At 48.3% G+C, this 26,552-nt stretch overlaps 1 protein-coding gene across 1 annotated transcript in view; it reads right to left on the bottom strand.

The window, feature by feature from the left end:
- Positions 1 to 26,552, bottom strand: part of SIL1 (SIL1 nucleotide exchange factor) — a gene marked incomplete at its 5' end in the record, with an annotated part of 67,637 nt that overhangs the window by 28,388 nt on the left and 12,697 nt on the right. The window contains 4 exons of the mRNA XM_079542163.1: positions 3,104 to 3,225; positions 7,730 to 7,921; positions 10,102 to 10,198; positions 11,797 to 11,917. Of these exons, the coding sequence (XP_079398289.1) occupies positions 3,104 to 3,225; positions 7,730 to 7,921; positions 10,102 to 10,198; positions 11,797 to 11,917 (532 nt within the window). The remainder of the gene's footprint in view (positions 1 to 3,103; positions 3,226 to 7,729; positions 7,922 to 10,101; positions 10,199 to 11,796; positions 11,918 to 26,552) is intronic.

Raw genomic sequence — 26,552 nt, 5'->3', positions numbered from 1 at the left:
CTTGAGGATTGTTGAAATGAAGTTTACTTTTGTAAACTGCTGAATGGAAAACATTTTGTTAAAGGTTTAAGAACAGTGAGACTGCGATGAGGTTGCAGAGTTGCAATAAGGGCAGCGCTCAGAGAGCTCTGCCAGATGGAACGATGTTTGATTTGGTCACAAACACGGCCATTAAACCCCAAATGTCAAAAATGAAGGACGTATAAGAGAAACAAGAGATGAAACTGTGCTTTCTTTCGTATCAGATCACCCTCTTCCAAGAGGGAGGCTCACAAACAGAGGCAGATGGATACCTGAAAGACAGCATCCGCCCCAGCAACACCCAGGCAAGCAGACTCTGTGAGTCCTTGCTCTGGGAGCCAGACTCCTCTGTGCTAAGGTTGCTTTTCAAGCAAGGAGCAGAAATCTTGAATTGCCCCTGCTGTGCCCTCTGCTTCCTCCTTCCTTTGCTGATTCAGTATCTTGCACGGGTACACGGCCTGAGGGCTCCAGTTGCTGATACCCAAAAACCATTCTCTTCCAACTGGGTTTTCAGCTCAGAGCCAGAACTCAGCTGGGCTGCAGGCAGGCAGCTCCGGTGACAGCCTGAGGCAGCACTGCCACCCATCCTACAGCAGCAATCCACAGTGAAACCATGACCAAAGCAAGGGGAGAAATCTCCAACTCCTGCTCAGCCTGCAGCAGGTCACTCAGCAGTGAGAAAGTTCCAAGTGTGGGGACAGAAAGCAGGGTTTTGGTTTTAGACTGTGAACTTGGGAAATCACTGGACTCTGTATGAGAGCACGGCTGCTCTTCGTGCAGCAGAGCAAGACCAGGGTGATGCACCTGGCTGCTCCATCCCTCACTGGCTTCTTACCTGAACAGTCGGAGACAAAGAATGCCTCAAGAACACCTGAAGACTGTTTTTTCTTTTACAGCTTCTGGCCCCGACTCAGACTGGGCTGAGACTGCTCAGAGCCCTGTGGTTTTTTTGGGCATAACACAGCTTTGCCTATTCATGATTGCACAGGTAAAGCTCCCTCCTCCAGGTTCAGCTACAGAAGGAGCTCCAGCTATCCCAGGCTGGCTGAGGAGCTGCTACAATCACAATCCGATTTTGGGGGGGAAGGTTTGCTTAGCTTGAAACCTCTGTCCTGAGCCAAGCTAGCTGCTCTGGTAGGTGGCCAAGCAGCCGCCAGGTGGTTGTGAGCAGGAGACTGCTGCCTCTTCAGTGCCCAGACATCCAGCACAGGACTTGGTACCAGCACGTGAGCACAGCTCACAGCCCCACAGCCCAGCATGCTGCACCTCCAGGCAAGAACATTCCTACAGACTGAGCCCATTAGGAACAACTCTGAGGGAAAGAAATAAATAACAATCCCTTCGAAGAACAAAACACAACCAAAAATGCGTGGCATTAAGTACTTGAAATGCCCCTGGCAGCAAAAACAGAGCACAGAGTAACCTGAGAAAATGTATGAACAAACAAATTAAGCAGCTAGCACAAAGCAGATGAGTTGGCATGTAGGTGTCTACTGAGAAAGCTTAAGCACAGCACAGTAAGGAGAAAAAAGCAAACTCAAAACCCGGGCATAATATTTCCTCACATTTTGGAACTGAGCTCTCAGACAGTGCTTCATCTGAACCACTAGAAATTACCATCTGTCAGAATATCCTTTAAAGAAAAAAGGCTTAAAAGTTTCCAAAGTTATATTTTCACGTTGTCACGTTAGAAAAGTACAGTTTCTGTCCAAAGAAAAGCATCTCCAATTGAGGAACACCAAGCAAAGCATTAGTTTAGTCAGCCACTGCTGCATGCTCATATCATCAGACAATTAATTTCTCGAGTCCTGATAGTGTCACATTAGCTAAGTCAGGGAAGACAGAATTCAATAGTCCCTTTTTATTTTGTAGGTTTTCTTTAAATGTTTCCAGAGCCCCTGCATGACTTTCTCTTTATGAAACATAATTAAACATCCACATGCCATTAAAGATCCTGAGGAAAAGATGATAACGTTGTTTCAAATATAAATGTGTGCTGGCATAGGAAGAGCAGGTCTGCATTTCTGAAGTGAAGGAATGAATCTTATTGTGATCAGTGAGTCAAAGCTCTGCTTCGAACCACGAGCTGGATCGTTTCCTGGTGTAAATCAGGGCACCTGCTCTGTCACTGAAGCCACATTACTTTACACACGCTGTAGACCAATTGCAATGTATGTAAGATTGCAAAAGAAATGTAGATCTGTAGACTATATATTAGAGTAAGCGATAAGTAATTCCTAACGGTGGAGAAAGTGACCATATTTTCAGGCATAAAAATAGGCAGATACAATAGCCCTGACTTTCAATCTTCAGTCTGAGCTTCTGACCTTGAAGTTTGGGTCCATCCAATGCATTTCTGAAGTCTCAGCTGAATGCACAACACGTACATGCACAGGACAAAGCCCAGAGAGCCATCAAACCAAACGAGCGCCAACACAGCCCCTTCTGCCCATGTGGCATGCCTGAGTGACACAGATTCCCAGCTGGCACCAGGCAGCCTGGGCAGCTCCTTTGGGCAATAGCCATCCTGTAGTGAATCACAAGCATCCTCCAGATCAATCTGTAACACTGTGCCTAATTGAAACCCTTTAGGTTATGCCTGTAGGTCAGAGGCATGCGTCCCCAGGGCTAAAAACCTTCAGAGACCATGAGAATTGCTATGTTTCTGAAATTAGCATCTCACTGTCCTAAAGCCGCCTAGGAGCAAGGAATAGGAGGGAGAAAGGAGTTCTCTGGGCAATCATAACTGCATCGTCCTTGAAATCTTCCCTCTCAAAAGGCTGCTAAGGGGAAAGGAGGAGAGGCAGCACTATTCCCCTTGGATTGTGCAAAAATGAGGAGTTCAGTGAAAAAAATGATCAGTTTCCATGCTGAATTACTTCTGGCTAAGTCTAATGAGCAGGGAGAGGATGCACTGAAGAGAAGCCTGGGGGAAGCGAAGGGCTGCAAGGAAAAGGCTGGGTCAGGGAAGAGGAAAGTTGGGCGCCGCAGGAGGAGAAAAGTTGCCAGCTCTGGCTATTGAAAATAAACCAGAAGGCCGAGGACAAGCACCTGGCACACCTGGTCTGGGGGCAGAGCTCACCTGGAGAGCGCAGCTCCCAGCACAAAGGCAGCGTGCTCCTTCAGGACAGCCTCTGTGCTGTTCAGGCCCTCGATCACCAGCCGCAGTCCGCCCATGGACAGGAAATCCTTCGCGTTGTCCACCTGGGAGAGAGCAGATCCCTGTCAGCACGGAACGGCCGCAGGCCTCGAGACCCAATTCAGCAGTTCTTCAGGAGCTCCTTGCTTCAGAAAGAGCATCATCTCCCCGGCCCTCCCCATCTCATCAGCTCTGAGCTTTAAAAGCAACGCTAGGAAAACAGAGCAATCGTGGCGGCTGGTTCATGCAACGCTGCCGGTGAGCGATGGACGTCACGCGTGCGCTGACAGGTGGCTATTATCCCATGCAGAAGGCATTGCTGACACTTGGATCAGCTATCCAAACTTCCCTCAGCACGTGCTTTGGAGTGCAGGAAACCTGGCCGTGGCAGAAGAAAAAATTCTCAGCTCGCTCCCCTGAGCGGCCATTACTGGAACCCAGGGAATCATCTGTTTTGCAAACGCAATTAATTAATTAATGCTCTAATTGTAGCACCAGGAGTTACAAATGTCTAAGAGCCTACCAGCAGCTGCATGGCTGTTCCAGGCGTTTTTCATGACCACGACCAAAACTTCCACACAGATGTGAACAGCAAGCAGGCAGCCCCTGTTTGGGAGCGCCAGCAAGGAGCTTCTCCCTGGGGCAGCCCATACAGTGATTTTTCTAAATCCGACAATATTGGACTAAGTGCCACTAGGGAAAACTCTAAACGTTAGTGGGAATTCCTCCAGGAAATTCATCAGTCTCTGACTTGAAGGAGACGTGGGGCAAACCAGACAAAAATCACAGTGGACATCTGTTCTTAGGGAGGAAATTAAAAAAGGGCTCTGGGTGGTTTGCAAACAAAAGTCAGAGAAACAGAGCCAAGTGCTTCCAGTACAAAATTCAGTCCAAAGTCAAATCGATGCGTTTCGGTTTTAAAAGCTTGTTTTTGCAGCTTAAAAGGAAACGTCTGACAAATCTGCCGAATTGCTCGTGCAAAAAACTTCTTTTGTGAAAGACACAAAGACAACAGCGTCATGTTGGTGGACGCAAAAAGAACATAAAAATTAGAATAACTGCTCCAAATGACCTCCTCATTTCAGTGAGAGCGCTGAGCTGACAGAGTAGGACAGAATAAACACTGCACACCGCTTCCATGTTCCCTCTTAGCTGACAGTTCCTTCGTGCTCAGCTTTATTTTTATCTTGACCGTGTGCCTTCACCAAAATTGGCCGTACGTCAGACACTTCAGGTACCCAAGAGAACGAAGAAACTATTGAGCTTTACGTCCTACGAGACTTTACAAGCACAAGCTGGGGAGCTACAGCTCATCCGTTCTCCCCACTCACACAATAGCTGCCAATTGCTGCCCAGCTGCGAAGCTGCCAACAGAAAGCCCATCTCTGTGGGTTTGCTGCAGCTCATTCAGGACTTGCAGCAGCTGTTTGATCCCTTCAGATCCTACTTTTAACTGACCCTATAGGCTGGATCTGCCAGACCTCTTACTTTTCTGCAGGACCATCTTTGTCTACAAAGAAACCTGTACAGCAAACCAAATTCACCCACTGGCAAGGGCTTTGATGGCTCCAACTGTAAGAACCTGGAAGCTGTTTTAAGGCCAGAATTGGACATTTCCTTCTGCTCAGAAGGGAACAGACTCACTGTAACAGCCCAGAAAGTATGCATCCAGCAGCAGCTGGGATAAATCCAACCGTTGTGGCATCCTCACTGAGAGCAGAGTCCTGCGGGGCAGCTCTCCTGCCAGCCACAGAGCTCTGCCACAGCATACTAATTGTGCTGCAAAGCTTATTTGGAAGATGCATTCCTTTTTCAGCACCATCCTTTTCTTCTCTGGAGTATCTCCAGAGTGGAGTGGAGCTCTTTCCTCACCACTGAGAAAAGGAACACCAAAAGCCACAACAGAAGTCCCAAACCCCACAGCTCGGAGGCGCTGACCTCTCTGGGGAGTAGAGGCTGCTGAGAGGCACTTTGCCTTGCTTCAGCCCACTGACAACAGCACGAAGAAAGGCAAAGATCAAAAGAGCTCTTGACTAAAGTACACAGGCAAGGATGGAGAGGAGAGAGATGGGGGAAAAACAAATATGACAGCAGTTACTCAGGGAACGCCTTCAAATTGGAAGAGAAAGAAACTGGGGAGGGGAGATGAGAGAAAAAATGTTGGAGAATAAGAGCGAGGAAAAGCTGTATGTCAACCATCTGCAATGGAGAGGAAATTAGCAACGAGAAATGGTGTAGCATGTCAGAGGAGGGAAAGGAGAAAGATAAGGAGAGTAAATAATTGAGAGAAAGAGCCTGCAAAGCATGGAGCCGGGCTTGGCTCCACACACTGCTGTGCAAGCACCGTGAACTCTGTTTATAAATGAGTTATGCTCTGGCCTCTTCACATTTGCATTTGGTTTTTATGCATCACAGATAACCTAGCAAGCCAATCCTTCCTCCAAGATGGGCTCCCAAACATGCCAACTTGAATCCTGACTGATGAGAAGCAAAGCACAGCTGGGAACCCAAACCTCAGCAAGTACGGAGCCCTCGGGCCAGCACTCGGGACAAGGAACTCAGCCCCTGCCTGCAGTTCTCCTCACGGTGAGTCAGGCCCAGGATGCCCGGGACCGCGCTGTGAGCAGGACGTGATCCTTAGGGCACAGTGCGTGCTGCCCCACAGGCGCCCTGGGAGATGAGCAGTCAGCACAGCGGCAGCAGGTTGCCCCGCTCTCTGCCTGTGCCCCAGGCTGCTGCCCCGGGCCTCCGGCAGCACAGCTCTGCAGAGGGCTCCCGGCCGTGGGTCAGCCCGCTGGAATGCGGCGCGGGCGGATCTGGCTGCTGTTCAGTAATTACATTAAGCCAGTGCTGCTCAAGTCAGTACCGAGCGGAGATAACGTTCTGGTCGCTGGAAGAAGAAAGGGAAGGAAAAGCCATGCTGGCTTACAGACAAGTCATATTTCTTATCAGCTTCCTGCCTGATGAGAGGGTGCTGCCCAGCCATCTGCCCCAGCAGCGCAGGCACAGAGCGGCGTTGTGATCGATGCACAAAGGAGCCCTCTGTGCTCCGCGCCAGCTTCCCTGCCATTTCCCCTGTCTGACCCATTTGATGCTGGATGCGGTTCCCTTTGATGCTCTGGTCAGCCCCTGGCCAGGCAGCAGAGATCATTTTCCTGCTGCTCGTGATGCTCTGAAATCATTCACCCCAAGCAGGCGGGATTTTCTGCTGGAATAATCCAGAACACGATGTTGAAAAGCAAAGGATCCCAGTGTGTTTGGGGGCTGCTTCTTAGCATGCTGGCCTGATGCTCTGGCACCCTTAACCACAAGAATTAGCCCGAGTATAAATAAATACAAAGCTCTGAGGGTGCCCATTGTTCACACTTTTTCTCTGAGTCAGACAGATGCCGTCAGTGAAACAAAGGCACCGAGAACAAACAGCAAGGAAGCCTCTGCGTGTGCATGACAGAGATTCAATGTAGAAACACAAGACAAAGAGCCCTGGAAATAACACTTCTATTAGATGGAGCATGGGACTCCATCCTCAGCAGCTCACTCCTTCAGCTAACTTTATTAAAAAAAAAAAAAAGTGTTTATTTTTAAATAAATGCCATTGCAGTGAAAGGTCTTGCACTGCTACCTCTCAAGAGTTCATATTCACCCTCAGAAATGCTGAAGTCAATGAGAGCGACTGCTCTCCCAGTCTGCTCCAGTTCTCCCAGTTGCTGGGCTCCAGTTCTCCCAGTTGCTGGGCTCCAGTTCTCCCAGCTGCCCCCATCCTCCCCACAAGGCTGTGCACAGCCTCAATGCTTGGACACGCAGCGGCCGACCACAAAGGAGGAGTGTGATATGCTCACAGCCTGCAGCAAACCAAAGCTGAAAACGTGTGAGCATAGAGCACACAAAGAGAGATCTGAGGGGGAAAAAGAAAATGTGAGCGCAAATTGAAGAAGACAGATTTCAGGAGATATTCAGCCTCACACACAGTTAATTAGCACGGCTCAGCTGATGTTCAGCAACTGGCCGTGTGCCTGAGCTTTCAGTCATTTTTGCCACCAGCCCAGCTCTGAGAGAGGCTCTGCAGACCATTTCTTTCCCATGCCAAGATAAAACGCAGGCCTTGGGTGTCTCTTGTCTTCCCTGGTACGAAGACATTCTCTGTCAGCTGGTTTAAGGGCACCTACCTGCAGCCACAGACACTTCCCATGGAAGGAGCGAGAAAATACTATGGCTTTCTTCTAGCAGCCACCACTAATGCTCACCCACAGAATTGCAGTTAAACCCATTTTCACAATATTAACACATATATAAAGAAAGAAAAAGAGGACAGGAAAAAAAGCCTGAGAACAGACAACAAATCAAGCAACACTAACCCCTAGGAAACTGCTTGCTACTGTTATGAGTGCTGATTTATTCAAACTCGGATAAAAAATAAGCCTGCAGTAGCCCTGCACTATCTGTTATTGTCCCAGGATTATGCTAATTAAGGAATTTATATTACCTGATACTGATAAGAAAAATAAAACCGCATTTATGATACCTTAGTCCCTGGATTTTACATGGTAGATACAAATGTGTTTTTGTTACCTGGTGAACATAATATTCAAGATCATAAAGCGCCGCTACTTTTTCATCCAGCGTGGAAGCAGAGCTGTTAAATTTGCTGATCAGTTTATCCATGATTTCATAATCCGTCTCCATCTTCACATTGAGCTTTTCAAACTCTTCCTTCAGTTGCTCTATGGGACGGAACTTCTTCCTTACTTCTTCCTCGTGGGCCTTCAAAGCAGGAGAAAACCAAATGAGAAGGCAGACGATAAAGTTTAGCACGCAAACCCAACCCAGGTGTCCAAGGGGAACCCAGCTGACTGGGGTTACCACAGTGCAGTAGGGGAGGGCACCCTGGGAGAGGGAATGCTTGCACTGCGGATCTGGGCAGCTGCTTCTGCAGCCTGATGTACTGCCCTGCCTCACTGCAGGTCCCACCACACACGGGTCTGTCTGTGGACTGCACAGGGCAGCCTGGAACCCAGAGGCTCGCAGAGCAGCACCATGCAGCACTTATCCAACCGAGTGCAGCACAAGCAGAGCAGCCTGTTAACTGTAAAACACCAGCACACATTCCCCAAGCAGCTTAGCCTGCACCTGTACACCTTTTCTACACCTTGCGAACCTTTCAAAACAACACTGAACACAGAGGTAACAAGCACTGCTGGTCCTCATTTGCCTGTATGGGGATGTTCTCAAGACCTGACTGCCCACAGCCCTGGGCAGGCTCCCCAACGTCGCAGCTGACCATGCTGAGCAGTGTGTTGCACAAAGGGAAGGCAGCTGAAGCACTGTGCCACGGGGCTCGTTCTAGGACAGCAGACATTGTGCAGCACTGCTTGTACAAACAGCACCCAGAGGGCTTTGAGGAACCAAGAGCAATGGAAGGGTGTGTGGCCGGGAAGGTGAAGGCTCTGCCAGAGATCTGAGCCCAGAGAGCTGCAGCGTTGGTGACAGGAGGGACAGAGCCTGCTGCTGCACACAGGACACAAAGCAGAGGGGACACACTGAAGGTGGGCTGCCCAAGAGCTGGGGAAAGCAAGAAACAGAAATGGAGGTAAAAGCAATCTAATGATGTACAATCTGCACTAATGATTGCCAGCCTAATCACTATAGGAACTGCACAGACACAGAGAATGCTATCCCAACTCCAGCCACACAAAAGAAATTGCTTTTGCAATAGCATATACAGGAACATGCTTGGTGTAACTCAATTTACTTTGACACAGTTACTTCAAGGATGAATTTGCTCCCTGCAGGAGAGATTTTAAATGGAGTACTTTAGGTCCATTAGATATAGCTGGTTTTAGCCCAGTTGCTGGGACAATAGCTATTCTAACAGGTTTTTCTAAAATATGGCTTATTTTCACATAATAGAGTGTCACTAATTTTTGCATTTAAATGACACTCATTTCAAGAAGTCCTGCTATCAGTAATGCTGGCTGCTGCATAAATAATCTTACAGTAAACAAAACACTGCCCTGATGCCAGATACAGGAGAAAAGATTTTCTGGACTCAAAGACTATTGCCTTGATTCCCACCTCGATTTTCCTTCAACTTCAAGGCAGCAGGAGGAGCTAGGGCTTAAGGAAATACTTGTAAGCAGAAAAGGAGAAAAAAGGTTTTGGTTATTGTGATGGATCATATATAATCCACCCATGCCATGCCAGTGGCTGCTCCTGTCCTAGGAACCAGCTCCAAGCAGCACACATATTCGATTCGACTTCAGATTGTCTCCTCTCTGTAACCAAACAGGAAGTTTACAGCTTCTGTAGGCAAACTTCAGCCTGTGTTTCAGCACAGCCATCTGGTTTTCGACACCCAGGCATGAGATTGAAATCTTAAGCCATAAGATCCCTTCTAGATCCAGGCGTTCAGAGGATGCTACATCCAGTGGTTGCTCACCATCACTGAATTCAAAACAGAAGGGACTGAGCAGTATTTTCTGTACTTCCTCATTCTAATGAGGACAACAAACAGCATGTAACTTCCTTTACAAACATCCCCACACTGAGATTTATTCCACTTTGGGGGTTTGCAGACATCTTTGTGAACTAAGTGGCTGTTGAACAAATAAATCAAAACAATGGATAAAAATACAATGCAAACAATGGAAAGGAAATGAGTACATGGGTTCACATAAATGTTTGCAAGTAATATTTCTGTATTATTAATTCAGGTCTAATCACAATAGTACCCAAAGACAAAACTCTCAGGGTTCAGTCATCTCACTGACTGCACCAGCTCTGGGTTCCCAGCAAAGATCTCACAATTTCACATCAGCAGTGGCACGCCAAGAATGACAGCAAGAAATGTGGTGGCTTGCTTTAACCATCATATTTCCAAGAAATGCTACATAGTGCATTTGCATCAGCAGACCGTGCTTTGCTTTAGAAACAACTGTCCTTACCATTCTTTCTGCTTTCTCACTTTCCTTCATTTTAGCCAATGCCTTTTTGAGCTCCTGGGATGTGAAAGAATTTGTGTCAATATCCATCTTGTTCAGCCTTGCAGAGGAAACAACAACAAAAAAAAAAGCATTATACGAGTGAACAATTTTATCTGTACTATTTTCACCGTAATATATCAGCACAGAATAACACCAGGGGAAAAGAGCTACGAGCACCAGATTACATGTATCTCACTTAAAACTGGAAAAACGCCACACTCGACAAAAGATCAGTCCCAGTGCTGCATTCTGTGTGTGGTTTGCTGACACCTCACCCTGACAATCACAAAAGGCTTTAGAACCTGCACGCTGACCTCAAATCTCAGGTCCTAACGCAGTAAATATTGCTAATTAAAAATGCTTCTGCTTTCATGTAGGAATACAGAAAAACAGAAAGCGTTTCAGAATTTAAAAAAAGATGGAAAAGGACCACTGTGTCACTAGAAGATTACTAAGAACTTGCGAGCTTTAACATGGAGATCTAGAGCTGAAGTTATGCTCTTCATCACACACAACGTTCCACGCAGGGTGAGTCCAACCAGAAGTTCCTCAGAAATGTTAAAAACAAAGAAACAAAAACGACACTGCGTTATTCTTTACATGGACCTCCTTGGTTCAGGGAACTTATCTGAGCCATAAACACCTGCACAGGAAAAAAGGAAAGTCAGTCGTTGAGGCATCAGGAAGCGTATGAGCTTCTTTGTACTGCAAACTAGAGAAGTGCCATCTGCAATGGCAAATGCAATGGCAAACCCCTGTGCTTCAGGGAAGAAAGTTCCTCTTAGTAACTGAACCTGACTTTATTAAAGGAAAAGGGAAAAGCCAGCACGAGAGAAATGTTGGACATCAGTCTGGGCGCAGGGAAAGCTGTGTGATCTAAGGAGCCCATCAGCAATAACTCGTGTAAACGTACTGGGCTCAGGTCAACACAAATGAAGCCCCTAAAGCTGCTCCGATGCTTTCAGATAAGATTTCAAAGGACTAAATGTAATGCAGAGATGCCACGCTGCAAATGTAGCTTTGGCATGGTAGAATGACCAAAGGAAAGACCTCTGAGATCATTCAGTCCAACCACTCAGCTCTCACCAATAGCTCCCACTGAACCCTTGTCCCTCAGGACAACACTGAAATGTTTCTTGAGCACCTCCAGGGACAGAGACCCCACCAGCTCCCCAGGCAGCCTGTGCCAGTGCACGACCACTCTTTTGGAGAAGTATTTCCTAACGTCCAACCTGAACCTCCACAGGTGCAGCATCAGGCCATTCCCTCTTGTCCTGTTGCTGTTACAGGGGAAAAGAGGCTCACCACAGCTCATCACAGCCTCCTTTTGGCAGCTGTAGAGAGCAGTCACACCTCCCCCGAGCCTCCTCTTGTCCAGACTAACAATCCCAGCTCCCTCAGCCACTCCTCATCGTGGCACAGGAAGCCACAAAGACGTGCCTGTATATCACACTCAGCACTTCTACCCACCTTCCAAAGGAAACACAGAAGATGGGGGCCAGTTTTCTGCACTGCTGAACCCTTAAACCAGCAATTAGGTTTCCAGCAGAGACAGCGATTGAGTGTACCAGGGATCCTGGCTGCTAATAAAAGACATGAAACCACAGTTCGTCCAGACCTGTGCAGCAAGAAGACAGGAGCTTTGTGTCACTGTACCTTTTTCTCCTTCTCTCTTCTCTTGTGTCACTTTTCCCACTTTCACTGTCTGGAAGCCGGGCTTCTCTCTCTCCTGTCTGCAGATTTAACCGAACGTGTGACCCCGCAGGAACAGCTTGACCTATAAACAAGAGGGAGGTTGTTTTAGGCCACGTGCACTATTGCAGGTCTGTATACAAAGGGCTGGAATCAAATGCTCCTGCTCCAAAGAGCCACACAGAAACCCCCATCCTGCACTGCAGAGACAGCAAGTCGCTCAGTGCTGAGCACTCAACCCTCCTGCAACAGCCTTGTGAACAGGTGCTGCTTCAACCCTGCAGAAATGCCACACTGACCTTACATGCCAGTTCCTAAGCAAGCATTAAAAAACCTACATCAGGAGTGAATTCTGAGACTGTTTGGAGAGAGGGGAATACACTGCTGAATAAAACGCAGCTGCCAAAATGAAATCAAAGCGCACATCTGAGTACAGCCTGGTGCGCTGAATATCAAGCGATGCAAGGTTGTGTTGGTTTGGAAATATTGTATTAAAAGGAATAACTGATCACTGCTACCTGCCAACAAAAATATACGGAATACATTAAGCTTTGCTTTTAAATGCACAAAAGATGGGAAATTCAGAGTACTTTTCTTGGTCACAATTCAGCACAAACATGTCATGATGGCCAGCTGTTGCACAGGGATGGAGAGAGAGCAACGTTTGGTTGCTTCCTCTTCCATTTTGTTTCCTCTCCATTTAATGGAAGAAGTTTGCCTGCTTAAGAAAGCAGGATTGTAGCTGAAGGAACGTGGAGATCTCAGCTGCACATACCCAGAAGCACACACACACAGCTGCTCACTGGCTTCTCCACATGGATTTCCTCCTTGTCTTTCCTTTGTTTCCTAAGATGATGTCTAGAATAAAACAACTCAGCATGGAGGAGACAGGTAGTGTCTCCTATCAAAGAGAAGTAAAGACAAGGATAATTATTTTGTACAATAAATGCATGTTCTCATACATAAAATCCTCTAATCTAGGGAATCAACAGATTGATCCCTCCTATTGAAGACCAAAGAGACATTTCACTGATCAAAGGATGCAGCGCTTCCTACTTAAGACTGTAACGTTTGTCACAATTCAGACAAAAACATTTCAAAGCCTAAAGCCATGCAGCAGGTACAAACACACTCACAAAACCCAGGGAAATCCAGTTTGGAGGATTTCTGAGTGCATTTCTGATTTCTCTTTCTGAGCGCATTTCTCTCTACCACATCCTTTCGACGTTGCCTTGGTTTGATACACAGAGGGATTGATGTGATTATCTGTGTTAACTATGTGAGCCCGGGCCATTTGGCCTGCCCTGCACACAGCCCGCAGGAGAGCTTTGTAGCCCAACCACTCCACTGCTCCTTGACCTGTTACACATGGGAGCCTCTGCCAAGAGAGGAGCACCTGTCCACTTCCCAGAGGTCAGCAATGTGCTGTGATAGCTGAGTGTTCCCTGTGCAGCCGGGCTGCGATGGCCGACAAGGAGCTTGTAAGGGCTGCTGCTCCTCTGTGTTTCAAGAGGCATTGAGACAGGGGACTGCTGGCAAGAGAAAGATGTGTTCAATGGCTTCACGTGTTGAATATGCAGGATGCCTGCCTCCTCCAAGGACACAACCACCACTTAGCCAAGAAAACAGCGAGGGAAAAGCCGGGTCCTTCCCAGCAGCAGGTGAGCAGCCCTCCTCGCCGGGTCAAAAAGCACTCGGGCAGCCCAGGCTGCAACCACAGCACCTGCTCAAGCAGACCCTGATTTGTCAAACGCAGCCAGAAATAAATGTCCCTCTTACAACAGTACAGTGTATTCTGGCTTTCATGTTGCTGGTGCATCTGGCCACATTAGTTCACGCTGTTGCCAAGGGAGAGGAACAAGGCTGACGGGCTTTACTTAAAAGAAACATAAAAAGGCAAAGCAATGGAGCAGCCTCCAGTAGGGCTGCCTGACTCCCATGTGACCAGTCCTCCCAGTTTCTATTTTGAGCGAGCAGTAAATAAAAGAGAATCTGAACCCCAACGTGCACGAGCTCACAAACTCAGCACGACCGAATTAAGGACGCTGCCATCAGAGAAGACACAAACCTTTCCACTTCTGCTTCTTTCCACTGTCCTAAACGAGATTTGACTAAGACTGTCCAAAGCCCAGAGCAGAAATCTCAGCTCTGATGTATTTAAACGGCATTTATTGCTGCAGGAGTTTCTTCTTGCCACTGTGCACAGCAGCACAGGTTCATGCAACAGCAGGACAAACATATTGCCTTATTAAATAAAGCAAGAAAGACAACTCTGCTTTCAGTGAAAAGATCTGTGCAGTCACGCAAAATATTCCAGATGTTTGAGGCAGGGTGAGGGCCGCAGCCTTGTTTGGTTTGGGATATTCCTGAGGGTTATTCACAAAGCATGTTTCAGGGTGGGCTGACTTCAACAATGTGATTAAAACTGATTTAAATTTGCAAGTTGGAAACCCTGCACGTTAATCTCACTGCAGCGCGTAGCTGCTAGACACTTCCCTCAAAAATAGTTGATTCTCTTTGATTCCTATAATTTGACACTATTCAACAACTAGCAGCACGCACCGGAGCTATACATATGTAAGCAATTACACAGCTTACCGTTCTGTTGATACAGAATCATATTCTTAATAGCTTTTTTTTCCTAGAGGAATTCATTTTTACTTATTGTTTGTATTAAGTTGCATTTGGGAACCAAAGCTCAATTAAAAAGAGTAACAACAATTTTATATGTAAGTGATTTTCTGCCCTTATTTTCTCCTTGACGCCTCTGAAAAAGAAAAGCTTACCCAAACAGGTGTGTGTCATACACTCGCACGCAGAACCGCGCTGTTCCTCACCTTCCAGCGACCTCAGATTCCTCCAGCTCTACCCCTTGTCCCATCCCATGCCCGCTTCCCCACGCAGGGATGAAGGCTTTCCACGTCATCAACACCTCCGCTCAGATTCACCCAACCAGGGAGCGGTTGCTCACGCTGCCAACACCCCGCTTTGGACGTGCAGAACAGGCCGGACTCACCCAGGGAGGAACGCAGCCAACCCTCCCCCCACATCCCATCTGCGTCCTGCACACCTCACACAAAGCCCAGCTGCATGGCTTGGCTCTGCTCCACCTGTCCAGGGACCACCAGTGCACAGAAGCCCCCTGCGGCCCCGTATCAACGAGCGCCAGGCAGGAGCTGGGTGCCATGCTGGGTCCCCGAGCTCTTAGCGACGCGTTAGCATTCGTCAGACACGGATGTGTCCTGTCTGTCTTCAAAGTTGCTTAAAGTGACACCGAGGAAGGATTTAATTTATAGCCCTACTCTTTTAATCTTGGTCAGCCAGATTTTTTCAGACATCCGTTTATTTCTCCTTATAATATATTAGATGGAGGAACCACACCGGAGTCAGCTTCAAGACAGCAACTCACTCTCAGGGGTTCTGCTGACATTTATAAACTGATCTTATTTCTCTTGTGTGTTTTATGTTATCAGCTAAACCTGTCGGCTTAAATTATTGCCTTGTAACCAAATCACAGTTATCTAGTATTCTGTTATGTGTACGCTTCTGAAGCTCTGTACCTATATCAAGTTCTGCAGGGGCTGAAAACAAGACTATAAGCAAATAAACAAATGGAAAACATAACACACTTCCATCGCATACGCTGCTAGGGGAAGAATCAGGCACAGCATATGCAGAGTAACTGAAAGCAGAGGGCTGCTGTGCAGGAGATCTGTCACATAACAAGACACAGGTAAGCTCATCACTCCGTTCCCAGACAAGGATGAAATGCCAACTGCGTGTCCTCACTGGGCAAGGAAGGCGCAGTCCTGCCCAGCACCTTTCCAGTGCAGTGCTCCGTACAGGGCTGGCCATGGCTGGCCTCTGGTTTTGCCCCTCTGCACAGGGACAAGGCACAGCCAGACTCAAACAACAATAAGCAGGCATGACAAATGACAGGGGAAGTTCTGCAGCACACATATACAAATAAACCTCACAGAGCAATCTGTAACCTGTCTCTGAGTTTCCCCACCTCCACCGGAGCAGCGCTCCACGGACCTGCCCAGCAGTGCAGCTCCACTCCATTCCTGCAGCAGGCAGCTGCTTCTGCAGGTTGGCTTCTGCAGGCAGGAGCAGGGCGCTCAGCATCCCGAGCAGCCCCTGGCCCCGCTCCTCCCTTCTGCCTGCTCTCTTCCCAAGTAAGTACCCTCATTTACCACTGGGGAAAAAAAAGAAAAAAAAAAAAGAGAGTGTGTGTGCGTGAAAACAAACCACCAAGTCAGTAACTGGCTCCGCAGCTTTTAGAAATCACTTTGGTGTCTGAGAGTGCCACACAGCATCTACCTTCCTTTGCTCTTTGTTTCTTTCAGTGCAGAGGAGTGAGGGGATGGGACTTTCTTATATAGGCAACAAAAGAATCCACAAATCGATGCCTGAATGTTCCCAGCAAAGCAAACCGGCACTGCTGCAATTTTGAAAATAATAAGGCTGCACAAGGCTGGCAGAGCATCCCTGAGAAGCTATCTGATAATCCTACATCCCTTCCTTCAAAAATAATGATTAAAAAGCACAGGGAGACAAATCCTCAGAAGCAGAACAGCTCCACTCCACTGTGGTCCAGGAGCCAGCAGCACCACGGCAGGCGTGGAGGAGATGCTGGGGAATTCTGGCAGCCTCTGAAGCTCTGAAGTGCTGGAAGCAGCCAGCAGCAATACCAGGATCAGCCCCTGGGCACCGACCAGCCCCACTGCAACTCAGGTCACAAACAACCACTGCCTCTTTGGCACAGAGGATAGGGGACAGAGCCCAGGCAGCAGTTGGAGACAGCTCTGCCCAGGCAACGCAATGCCGATGCCCAGCACCTCCCAGCTGCGTGTCCCGCTGCGTGCTCTGCCTGCTGAGCAGGTGGGGGCTCACACGAGAGCCCTGTGAGCACGGTGCTGTCAGCCTGCTTCCCAGCCCGAGTGCTATGTCCAAAGAAAAGAAGAGGAAACCTTACTCTGGAGTGGTTTGGAGCACGCTTCAGCTCCAGACTCACTGGTTAGCAGTGGTGAGCACAGAGGCAGCCTGGGCTTTCTAAAGGCTGAGTCATAGCACTCCTTGGGCTGCTTGTTATTTCAAAATAGAACATTTTTACATACAAAAGGAAAAGAAGATGTGTAGCAGGCACAGGTCAAGAAGAGATGGATTACTGATGGGAAGAGAAAGCACAGAGCCTGAATCTCATTTTGCGATTTTCTTGCCTTCACTTTTTCTGCTTGTGGCCTTTTACATTAGTTCACTGTCCAGCACTCACAGGTTCTCCCAGTTCAGTGCCACCTGAAAAGGGAATTAATACTACACAGGTCACCTCCTGGAGGCAGGGTTCAGCAGCATCAGCCCCCAGCCCCCCAAAGCTCTCCACAGAAGCCATCCCAGGCATCTTCCGCTGCCCCTCATTTGCAGCACAGCAGTGAGGGAGCTCCTGCTCCAGCTCTCATGCTCGCCTTTAAGCATGAGCTTCTGTGAAGCTGGACCAAACGCTCTGTGCAGACACCACGGCCACTGTGTGTGCATTTCTTATTTCCAGTGATTCTGCTCTTCTGGGAAGTGGCAGCCTGTTGAAGCCTTTGTGAAGCCCTGTCCTACTCGCTGCCCGTCCCTCCATGACTCTCAGCTCCGTGCAGTGACAGCAGGGGCTCTAGTACCTGCTGTAATTAAATAGAGAGAAAACTCCCTTTTATAATTACTGCATGCCTACAATGCTCACAACCTATTTCTTTAACAAGTGCTTGTGGCATCTGCAGGAGTCACATCCCTTCCAGGGCTGCCTGGATGGCTGTTGGCCGCCTCTGTCTGAAAACGTCAAGTCCTCACAGTGTCAAGCTGCTCTTATCACCTTTATTTTGTATTATTATTGCACCTGAGAGACCTCAGTATGAACAAAGAACCTGCTGTGCAAAGTACCTACAAGGACATAGAGACATCACTTGCTGGGATTACAGAGGAAAGCACGAGAAGAACTTTGTCCTTACGGCATGTGCAAGCAGCAAATACAAACCATTTCTCACAACCATTGCTATGAGCTCACATTACTGCGGAGTAAGGCTACAGAATTCACAAGTCTCAGATATTCAGCCTCTTCTTACTAAAGATGAATAAAACTAAATTGCTAAATTCTTCTAAATTGGGCAAACGTAGGATCCATGCGGTGTCCGGGGCATCGATACCCCACAGACTGTTGGAAGTGGGGCACTGCAGCCCTTCAGTCTTACCAGCTCTCAGCACAACTCAGACCACATCTTCCAGGAATGCTGAAACTGATGAATTATCCAGAGGCTGAAGAAACAGTTAAAAAAAAAATTTAAAAAAAAATAAACACCAAACCACCACCACCAAGAAAATAAAAAACCAACAAGGATGTTTCACATAAAAGACTTAGTTGGTCCATTTATCTGACAAATCCTCTCCATAATACTCCAAGCTACACTAATAAACACCCTGCTATTCAGCCTGTCAAAACGGTGATGTCTAAATACAAAACCTTCTCCAGTACTGAATCTGTTCCACTCTGAGCAGGGACAGAGCCATCTGAATCTGTTCCCAGATCAATTCCCAGTGCTGCTGCTGGCAGCAAAGCCACCCCCAGGAAACCCCCAGAACTCCACTGACACATCCCAAAGCTCCACCATCCCTGCTCCTGCCCAGGCATCCTTTTGTGTCCCAAAGGAAAAACCTTGCTCTCTGCTGAACCTGAGTCACACTCCTCAGGGCACAGGGAAAAAAGCCTTTTTCTACTGCGGTTTCTCATTTAGTGAGTCAGAATTCACATACTGGTGCTTCCTGGGATACTGCCTTCCTATGGCGGATGCCACAGAGTCCACTGCACGGATTTGGAGTGCTCAGGGCTCTGTAAAGCCAAGGTTATGGGGGGATGAGTGCCCACAGCAAACCCTGGGAGAACTTAATCTTTCTTGCATCATATGATTTTAATGTCAACAGCTTGCTTGCTGCAGTAATGATGATGTCTTTAAACACCATCCGTCAGGCCCACCGCTCAAACGCATGTTTATTTGGAAAAGGTTGCAAAGCTCCTCCTTTGTTTCAGTGCAGAGAGGTCTTCTCTGTAATTTGTTTCCCTCGCCATATATAATGAAAATGTTTTTAAAATCTCTTCAGAATCCAATCCCTCCCTCTGTGAATCAATCTGCAGCTGAAGGAGAGCAGTGGCTCGCAAGGAAGGTGCTTTCCAATAGGTAATAGTTGGTCAGACACGTGAAAGCATCAGTTACATTTGGACACTCGGCTGGACCGCTGCTTATGACTGCCAATTTAAGCTGAGCCAGCGCTCTCCCACTGCACCACTATTTGTGCTCTCTGAATTGTGAGCACGCGTCGAGAGTCGGGTTATTCAGGCCCGCTGTGCCCCACAAGCACTGGGCTGCGGCTCCTGCCAAACCCACCTGCTGCCTCGGCCAGGAGAGCAAAATGAGCCAGCTGCCAGCCCAAAAACCCATCAAAACTCAAACACCTTGCAGCGGGAGCGACTGCAGAGGACGAGAGCTGGCAGGCAGGCGTGGGGCAGGGAACGGCGCGTCTGTCACTTGATGGGATGCTCAGATAGAGAGCGATGGCAGCGAGGGCGGAAGCGAGCGAGGAAGGCTCTCGGGTAAGGAGCACTGGGAGTGCTCAGGGAGGACATATGGAGCCTCTCTGATGGGAGGCACTGCTGCAGCATCTGTTGATGTATCTGCCGCTGCCAGCACAGAAAAGCTTCGAATTGCAAGGAGCTCCTTGCAACAAGTGCTTCTGCCCTTCTACCTCCCTTTCTGCAAAGGATTCTCTCGTTTGCACTATGACAGCAGATAATACACCAGGAAGAAAAAAAAAGTCGTCGCACGAAGGAAGCATGCTGGCAAAAACATACGGTCTAGCTTTATAAGCAAAACCTTATCCCCAGCTTTGAGCCAGCCATTTCTTACACACTACCCCACACCCCTGGTAGAAAACTGCCCTGAAACAACCTGGTAATGCGTGGAAAGGAGCAGTTACTCCCTTAAAATCATACAACTGTTTGAGTTGGAAGGGAACTTCAAAGGTCATCTAGTCCAACTCCCCTGCAATGAACAGAGACATCTCCAACTAATTAGGTTGCTCAGAGCCTCGTCCAGCCTGACTTTGAGCGTACCCAGGGACAGAGCACCCACCCCATCTCGAAGCAGATGATGCTGCACACCTCAGACAGGTGTGAGTCATGGTATATTGACAGCACCTCGTGGGCCTCTCACATGAATTCCACAGCTTGCTGCAGCACAGCCAACACACACTGCACGACTACCAGGGCTGTGGCCAAGCAGACCACTGGCACCCGCTGTTGGGAGGAATAATCCAGCGGGACCAGCAGTGAGAAGCAGGGCCCTGAACAAGGCCATGATGAATCTGTGATACGAAAAGAGAAGCTGAAGTCTAAGATTCAGGGAGAGGAGCAGGGGCAAAGACAAACCAATAAAAGAAAGCCAGCATGTTTTCCAAGGCTGAGAAGCTTGAGCAGGGGTTTTCATGACCAGCTGTAAGTGGTGTCCGTTCCTGCACTCACCCTCTGTGTAGACAAAGCACTCAAAGCTGAAACTGAAAAGGCAGACACAAATCCTCCCTGTGCATGGCTCCAGCTATCCCTGGGAGCGTTTCAGGACGTGCTGTACAGCTGGCAGAGCACACTGCTTGATGCCTGGGATTGCATCTCCACGAGATGTGTGTCAGCTGGCCCACCTCACGCAGCACGGCGCGGTCACAGTACAGCACAGCACCACTTCCACCAGGCCTACAGCATCCAGCAGAGCCAAGAGAGAGCAGGTCTGCAGACAGTTGGACAACATTTCCCCTGTTAAGTGCTGGAAGGTGCCTGATCCGAAGTGCCTGGCTGTGACGAGCAGAACATATCGAGTGCAACGCCTGCCAGCTCTGCTGCCAAGCCATAGTGAGAATGAATTTGAATAATAAAAGCTGGAATAAGAAGATGCCTTGGAGAGCGTGTTGGTATAGTGCTTTCCTAAGCTTCAATTTAAAGCCTCATTTCTACAGCTAATGCAGTCGTAAGGGACATTAGCCTAATTTTTGTCAAGAGAACTTGTCAACACTGCAGTATTTAAGACAGGCACTAAGGACTTGTTTTATCTCACAGATAGATCACCGAGAAAGAAAGTAGCTGTGCCATGCTTAATTCACAGGAAAATAAATAGACATTCTTCCTGGGCCTCACTGGGAGATGCTGGGATTTGTGGGGGGTTTAAAGAACATGCACATCAGCGGCCTCACACTTTGGCCAGTGTGCAGTGCACTCCTGCAGCAGAAATCAGGTCCAAACCCACAAGAGGATTAGGTATGGGAACCCACAGGAACGTACTTTAGACACCCAAAGACACAAAAGTCCTGTCCTTTCACTTCTGTATACATTATGTAAAACACGTCCTGAAGAGTCTACTGATGGTGCTCACTGCTGTAATCACAGATAGCTAGCAGACTGTAACTAGGGCTAGCAGTAGAGAATTGGCTTTGTCTCCTCAGCTGCTCAAGAAGGAAGTTAAAATGGAAATTGCCTGGCCTGATTTTGGGAGATGCTCCGTGAGTCAGCAGAAAGAGAAGAAGAGGGGCCATAACCTGTATCTTCACAGGAAAAAAACATTTGCACGATCCTGCTCCCATCATAGCCCTGCTGATATCTTTGGCATCTGTCACAGTGCAGCCGCTCTGCGATAAAAACTGCAAGAGCCTTAATATATTCTAGTAAGCCAGCCCTGGAACACGCTCCCTTTGTGTGAGCAAGGCTGCTCCCACTCCAACAGACACTGTCCCTGCAAGCTGTCCTTGACATCCTGGCCCGCTCCTTTCCCCTTCAGCACCAAACTGGAGCTTTCTGAAATAGTTAACATGCTCGCACAAGCTCACAGCTTCATGCTTTCCATCCACCAGCCTCTGAGCTGCACTTGCAACAAGTCCAAGATAATAATGTTGGGGCCAATGCAAAAAAGCTCATGTGAGACCTGCAGCTTCCTCAATGCAAAGACAAAATACCCTTTCATTTGCAGGAGTGATCTGGGGCTGCAGGCTGACAGGCAGGAGGACAGCTCTGCTCTGCTACAGATTCTGTGCTCGCAGAAGAGCTAAATCATTACGATGGCCAGAAACATCCCCTGGGAAGGAAATCCTCTCAAAGATAAATCAATAACTCAGTGTAATTTTAGCATGCAGCCAGGAGAATTTACATTGCCAGGAAGGCTGAGAGCTCTGTCACGGAGACAGAGCTGCAGCAGAGCTGAGTGTCCTGCAGCGCTTCCCCAGGTGAGAACCCAGGCTCTGGGTCCGGGGCACAGCACTGCAAGCAGTCTGGACTCTGGTGTGCTGGCACTGCTGTGGTCCCAGGACACAGCAGCAGGCAAAACGACGTGGCACAGCTAAAGTTCCCTGGAAGGAACCTACCTGCATCCTGGCTGCCCTCCTCCAGAGGCAGGCACAGCTGGCAGATGCTCCTGGGTCTCAGGGGTAAAAGCACGCAAACACAAAGCAGGATGTAAAAACACAGAGCACGGGGGAAGCATCACAGCCACTGCCTTTATCCCCTGGCTGGGGGTTACAGGGGCTCCTACCAGCAAGAGCATCTGCAAAATAAGGCGAGACAGTGATGCGCCGCAGAACACGCTGTGATTAATGAGACTGCAATTTACGTAATTATATTAATGCAAAGTATGCTTGGACCAATAAGTTCAAGGAAACTAATGACACTTTACAGTGTGGTTCAACACCAAGCAGTAACTCTGGTGAAAAGAGTAGGGGAGGAAAAAAAAAAAAAAAAAAAAGGACCCTAATTATTCAGTAGTTCTTCTTCTCACAGATTCTCAGGGTCAGCTTGGAGGAGAAGGTGGCCTGAATTATATTTTCGTTTCCAGAACATCAACAGAATCGTTAAGTAAGTTCCAGCAGCAAGGTCGAAGCCTGCCCACAGTTATGCATGCTGCCCCTCCTGCCTGCCAGCTCCAGCACACCGTCATCACCAGGAAGGTGTCAGGCTGACGGTGTCCTCTGCGAGCAGCTCTGAAACACACGCACCCTGTGATGTTCCTCTGGAGATGTGGCCGCTGTGCCACTGACATCTTTTTCCTCCAACTCCCAGCACAGAGGGATAAATTGCAACTAATTCCTTAGGAGCTAAAATGGTCTCTGTAAAGTGCAGGACTTGAACCTTACTGAAGATAAGCTTGATGAGCAAACACTCCAGTCTATTCAGCAGCAATTTACTGCATACCCGTGCCACCTACATACTGCATGTCTCTGTAACCAAACCACCAGGCAGACATGCAGCCTGTGCTGCTGAAGCCCTGAGGTGCTGGGACACCCACAAGCACCTGGGGAGCTCTGAGCAGGACTGCTCAGCATCCTGCTTCGTTTGAGGTTGCACGAACATGTGCCGTTCCACCTGCTCTCCTTCAGTCCCATCAGGCTCTCCCAGCAGATGTGCCCACACCCCCTAAGTGCTGACACATTCCAGGTGCTTCTATCTGCAAATCTGGCTCTACAGGAGCTCCAGATGTGCCCGTGTTTCCACGCTATTTCAACAAGTCTTGGACTCTGCACCTCTAAAACACCAAGAGCTGTCAGCAGAGCTGATCCAAAGGATTCACACCAGCATCGATCCAAAGAGCTGGAGATGCAGTCTTATCATCCCAAACCCAAGTGTTACATTCTTTAGCTCCCACAACGCACAACACGGCATGCCCAAGGAGCAACAGCAGAACAATTCTGCAATGGCAACACAAAACCACACCAATGCACCTCCACGCTCGGCACAAAACCAAACCCGATGGCAAAACCTGAGGCAGGTGGTCACGTTCAGAGGTGCAGTGCTCCAAGACTGCACTCACATGCTACCAGCAGGTAAAGCTCTCCAGCCAGCTACTGGGCTCAGCAGCATCACAAAACCTGCAAAAAGCCAACTCAGAGATGACTGGGAAGACATGTATAAAGAAATCTGTCACACGGCAATTTGTGTGCACCCAAATGTCCTGCAACAAAATTAGAAATCAATAGCAAGAACCAGAAACCCTCAACCACACTTATATATAAAAATATAAAGAACACTTGTAACATTGATTTTTTTTTAAGTGTCTATGAGAAGACAGTTGCAAAAGAGTCTGAGAAAGCAAAGCAAAATGCCTGAGTTGAAGCCCTTTTTCTTAAAAAGACATTAATAATGGATTTTCAATGCAAGAAGAAAAACTGAAACCCACACCAAATTCTCCTGGTAATAACAGCTTTCTGCAAAGCCCAGCTATTAACGTAACAGGGACGTCCATCAATCAAGCACACAGAAAGTACTTCGAGAGCTAAAAAAGGAGCAAGCAAACATCTGCTTTTGGCAACTTAAATTTTATCCTTAAATGCAAGGAACATAATAAATTATCACAAAGTTGGAATTGAACTCATTTTTTTTCCACCCTGGACAGCTAAGTGCTGAGCACAGGGGTAAAGGTACATAAACACAGCACTGCTGTGATTTGTGCCTGACAGAAAACTGGAGAAATAGGCATGATTTCATCTGTAGACTGAGCAACACTTGAAGAAAACCTGTGCTGTTCTCAACACCAACACAATGAGCTCCCAACAGCAAACAAGTGGCAATACCCACAGTGAGGTGACAGCGAGCGACTCTGAGCTAGCAGCTTCAGCTACTGCCTTTTGTACCTCCGCAAGTTTCTAGGAGCTCTTCTCGACTTCCAGACATCCTAAACCTGTCCAAGACTCTGTTTACGTGCTGAAACAATGTCAAGGTGGGATGAAAAGGCACCCAGGCTCGCTCCTAGATGACAGTCACATCCCTCCTCATTTCAGCTCTTTTCCAGTTCCTGCACAGTCCCCACAGGAAGCTGCAGGGATTAAGACAGAACTGCTGGCACCAAAGGCCTCTGTGCTCGCATCTCACAACGCTCCGTATTTCAGGCCCATCCTCCCAGACGAGAACTGCCTGACTGGGGCGTCAGCAGCAAACCTAACAGCTGCTGGATTGACACCAAAAAAATACAGTTGGAAACAAAGTAACTGAAGTGCTCCTGTGCCTCTGATACCTTCTTTCTTTAAACACCACTAGGCCAAAACAAGCAATGGAGCTAATGAGCAGAATTTACTGATTCATCTAGACGGAGCTGCAGGAATCGCTGTAACTAAGTCTTAATGTATTCTGAAGAGTGACACTACAAAGTGACGTTATAGGAATCTGTATTTACCGTTTCCCCATGCTTTCTGTATCCGAGGTGCTGTGTTACACTTAATAACAGTATTTCTCCCCAGCTGCCAGTGTTGCAAATCCTGCCTGACACCTGACAAGCTGATGGTTGGGGTTAACTCGTCCCCCCAGTGTGTGTGCGCCTCCACTCAGTACAAAGAGGTGGTAGGGTGCAGAGGGATGAACTATAAAAACAGCAGTGCCCACACGACGCATAGGGGAGTACAGACCACTTTCTCATGTGCTGGCTCCACCGTGCTAACCACAATGCAGCAGAAGTGTCCTTTTCTCCCCCCTTCACAGGCAGGACCAATGCAGAGAACAGCAGCTGTCGTAGGGAGGTGCCTACAGCTTTGTGTGAGGGTCCTCAGCTCCGCTGCCTGTGAGATGTGCCTCTCAGTGACTTCACATCCAGCTTTTAGATCTTGAACACAATGCCCTCAGTGCGGTCTCACAGAGAGTCTTGTTTTATCTGTTTGTGTAGCGTTCTTCAGTCTGAGAGAAAAATCACCTCTGCACTCAGGCTGTACGTGGCAGTGCCTTGGGTTGTGGATGGATGCTTGAGAAAAAAAGATGCTATCATCCAGCTGCTGTCTGCATCACCTGTACTGCAGAGCAGCCAAAAGAAATCAGGTAAACCATCTCTAGTCCAACTCAAGTTAAAAAGCAAACAAACACCCACAAAACCACACCATAAATCAGTCTATAAGTACAGAAGAGACTGAACAATGGAAACAGACTGTGTTTGACCTAAGCTGAGGACGTGTGTTGTAGCAAACAAAGGGGAGTGTGCACACTGGCTCCCTGCAGAGCAGTTGTATTAACGGCTTTCACAGACACAGCTGGACCTGGAAGAGCCTTGGCTTTTCCTCCTCCCTGCCAGCAAACACGGGTTTTCCACAGGCAGGGTGAGGTAAGAGCTGCCCTCTGGCCGCAGCCTTGCTCTGCTCACGTTGCAGGACAGGCTCATTCCGCTGCAGAATGCAAGCCAAAGTTTTGGAAAGGAGTAGTTAAGGAGAGCAAAGTAAGTAGGAAGGTGATAAAATGGGGCTTAGGATGAGAAAAGCGAAAAGCCTCTCGGCTCAACTTTCAGCCTAGCCTCCGGTCCCATGGGGCACCTTCACCCTGTGGTTCAGGCAGCTAGCTGCAGCCCTGCTCAGATCCACATCTCCCAGGTGTTGTCTCAGCCATACTTTATGTGGCCCCACCTCAGGGGGGTCTCACCAACTCTTCCCATGTTTGTTCCACGCAGGTTTCAGCCCACGTTTCAGGAAGGAACAAGCAGCATCACCACCAGGATTTGCAGCTCTCTGTGAAGCCCACCATGAGATCTTCTGTGGTAAGAAGGGTACTGTCCTACAGAGGCACACGCTGGTGGAGGCTGCAAGATTGCCCAGCCCTGTTCAAGCAGGAACACATCAACTAGGCTGCCCAGAACTGCATCCAGTTGAGTTTTGAGCATGCCCAAGGATGGAGAATACACGACCTC

The sequence above is a fragment of the Tetrao urogallus genome, assembly GCF_951394365.1.
Source record: "Tetrao urogallus genome assembly, chromosome: 14".
NCBI classification, from domain to species: domain Eukaryota; kingdom Metazoa; phylum Chordata; class Aves; order Galliformes; family Phasianidae; genus Tetrao; species Tetrao urogallus.
This window is presented reverse-complemented; position numbering and strand designations above follow the sequence as displayed.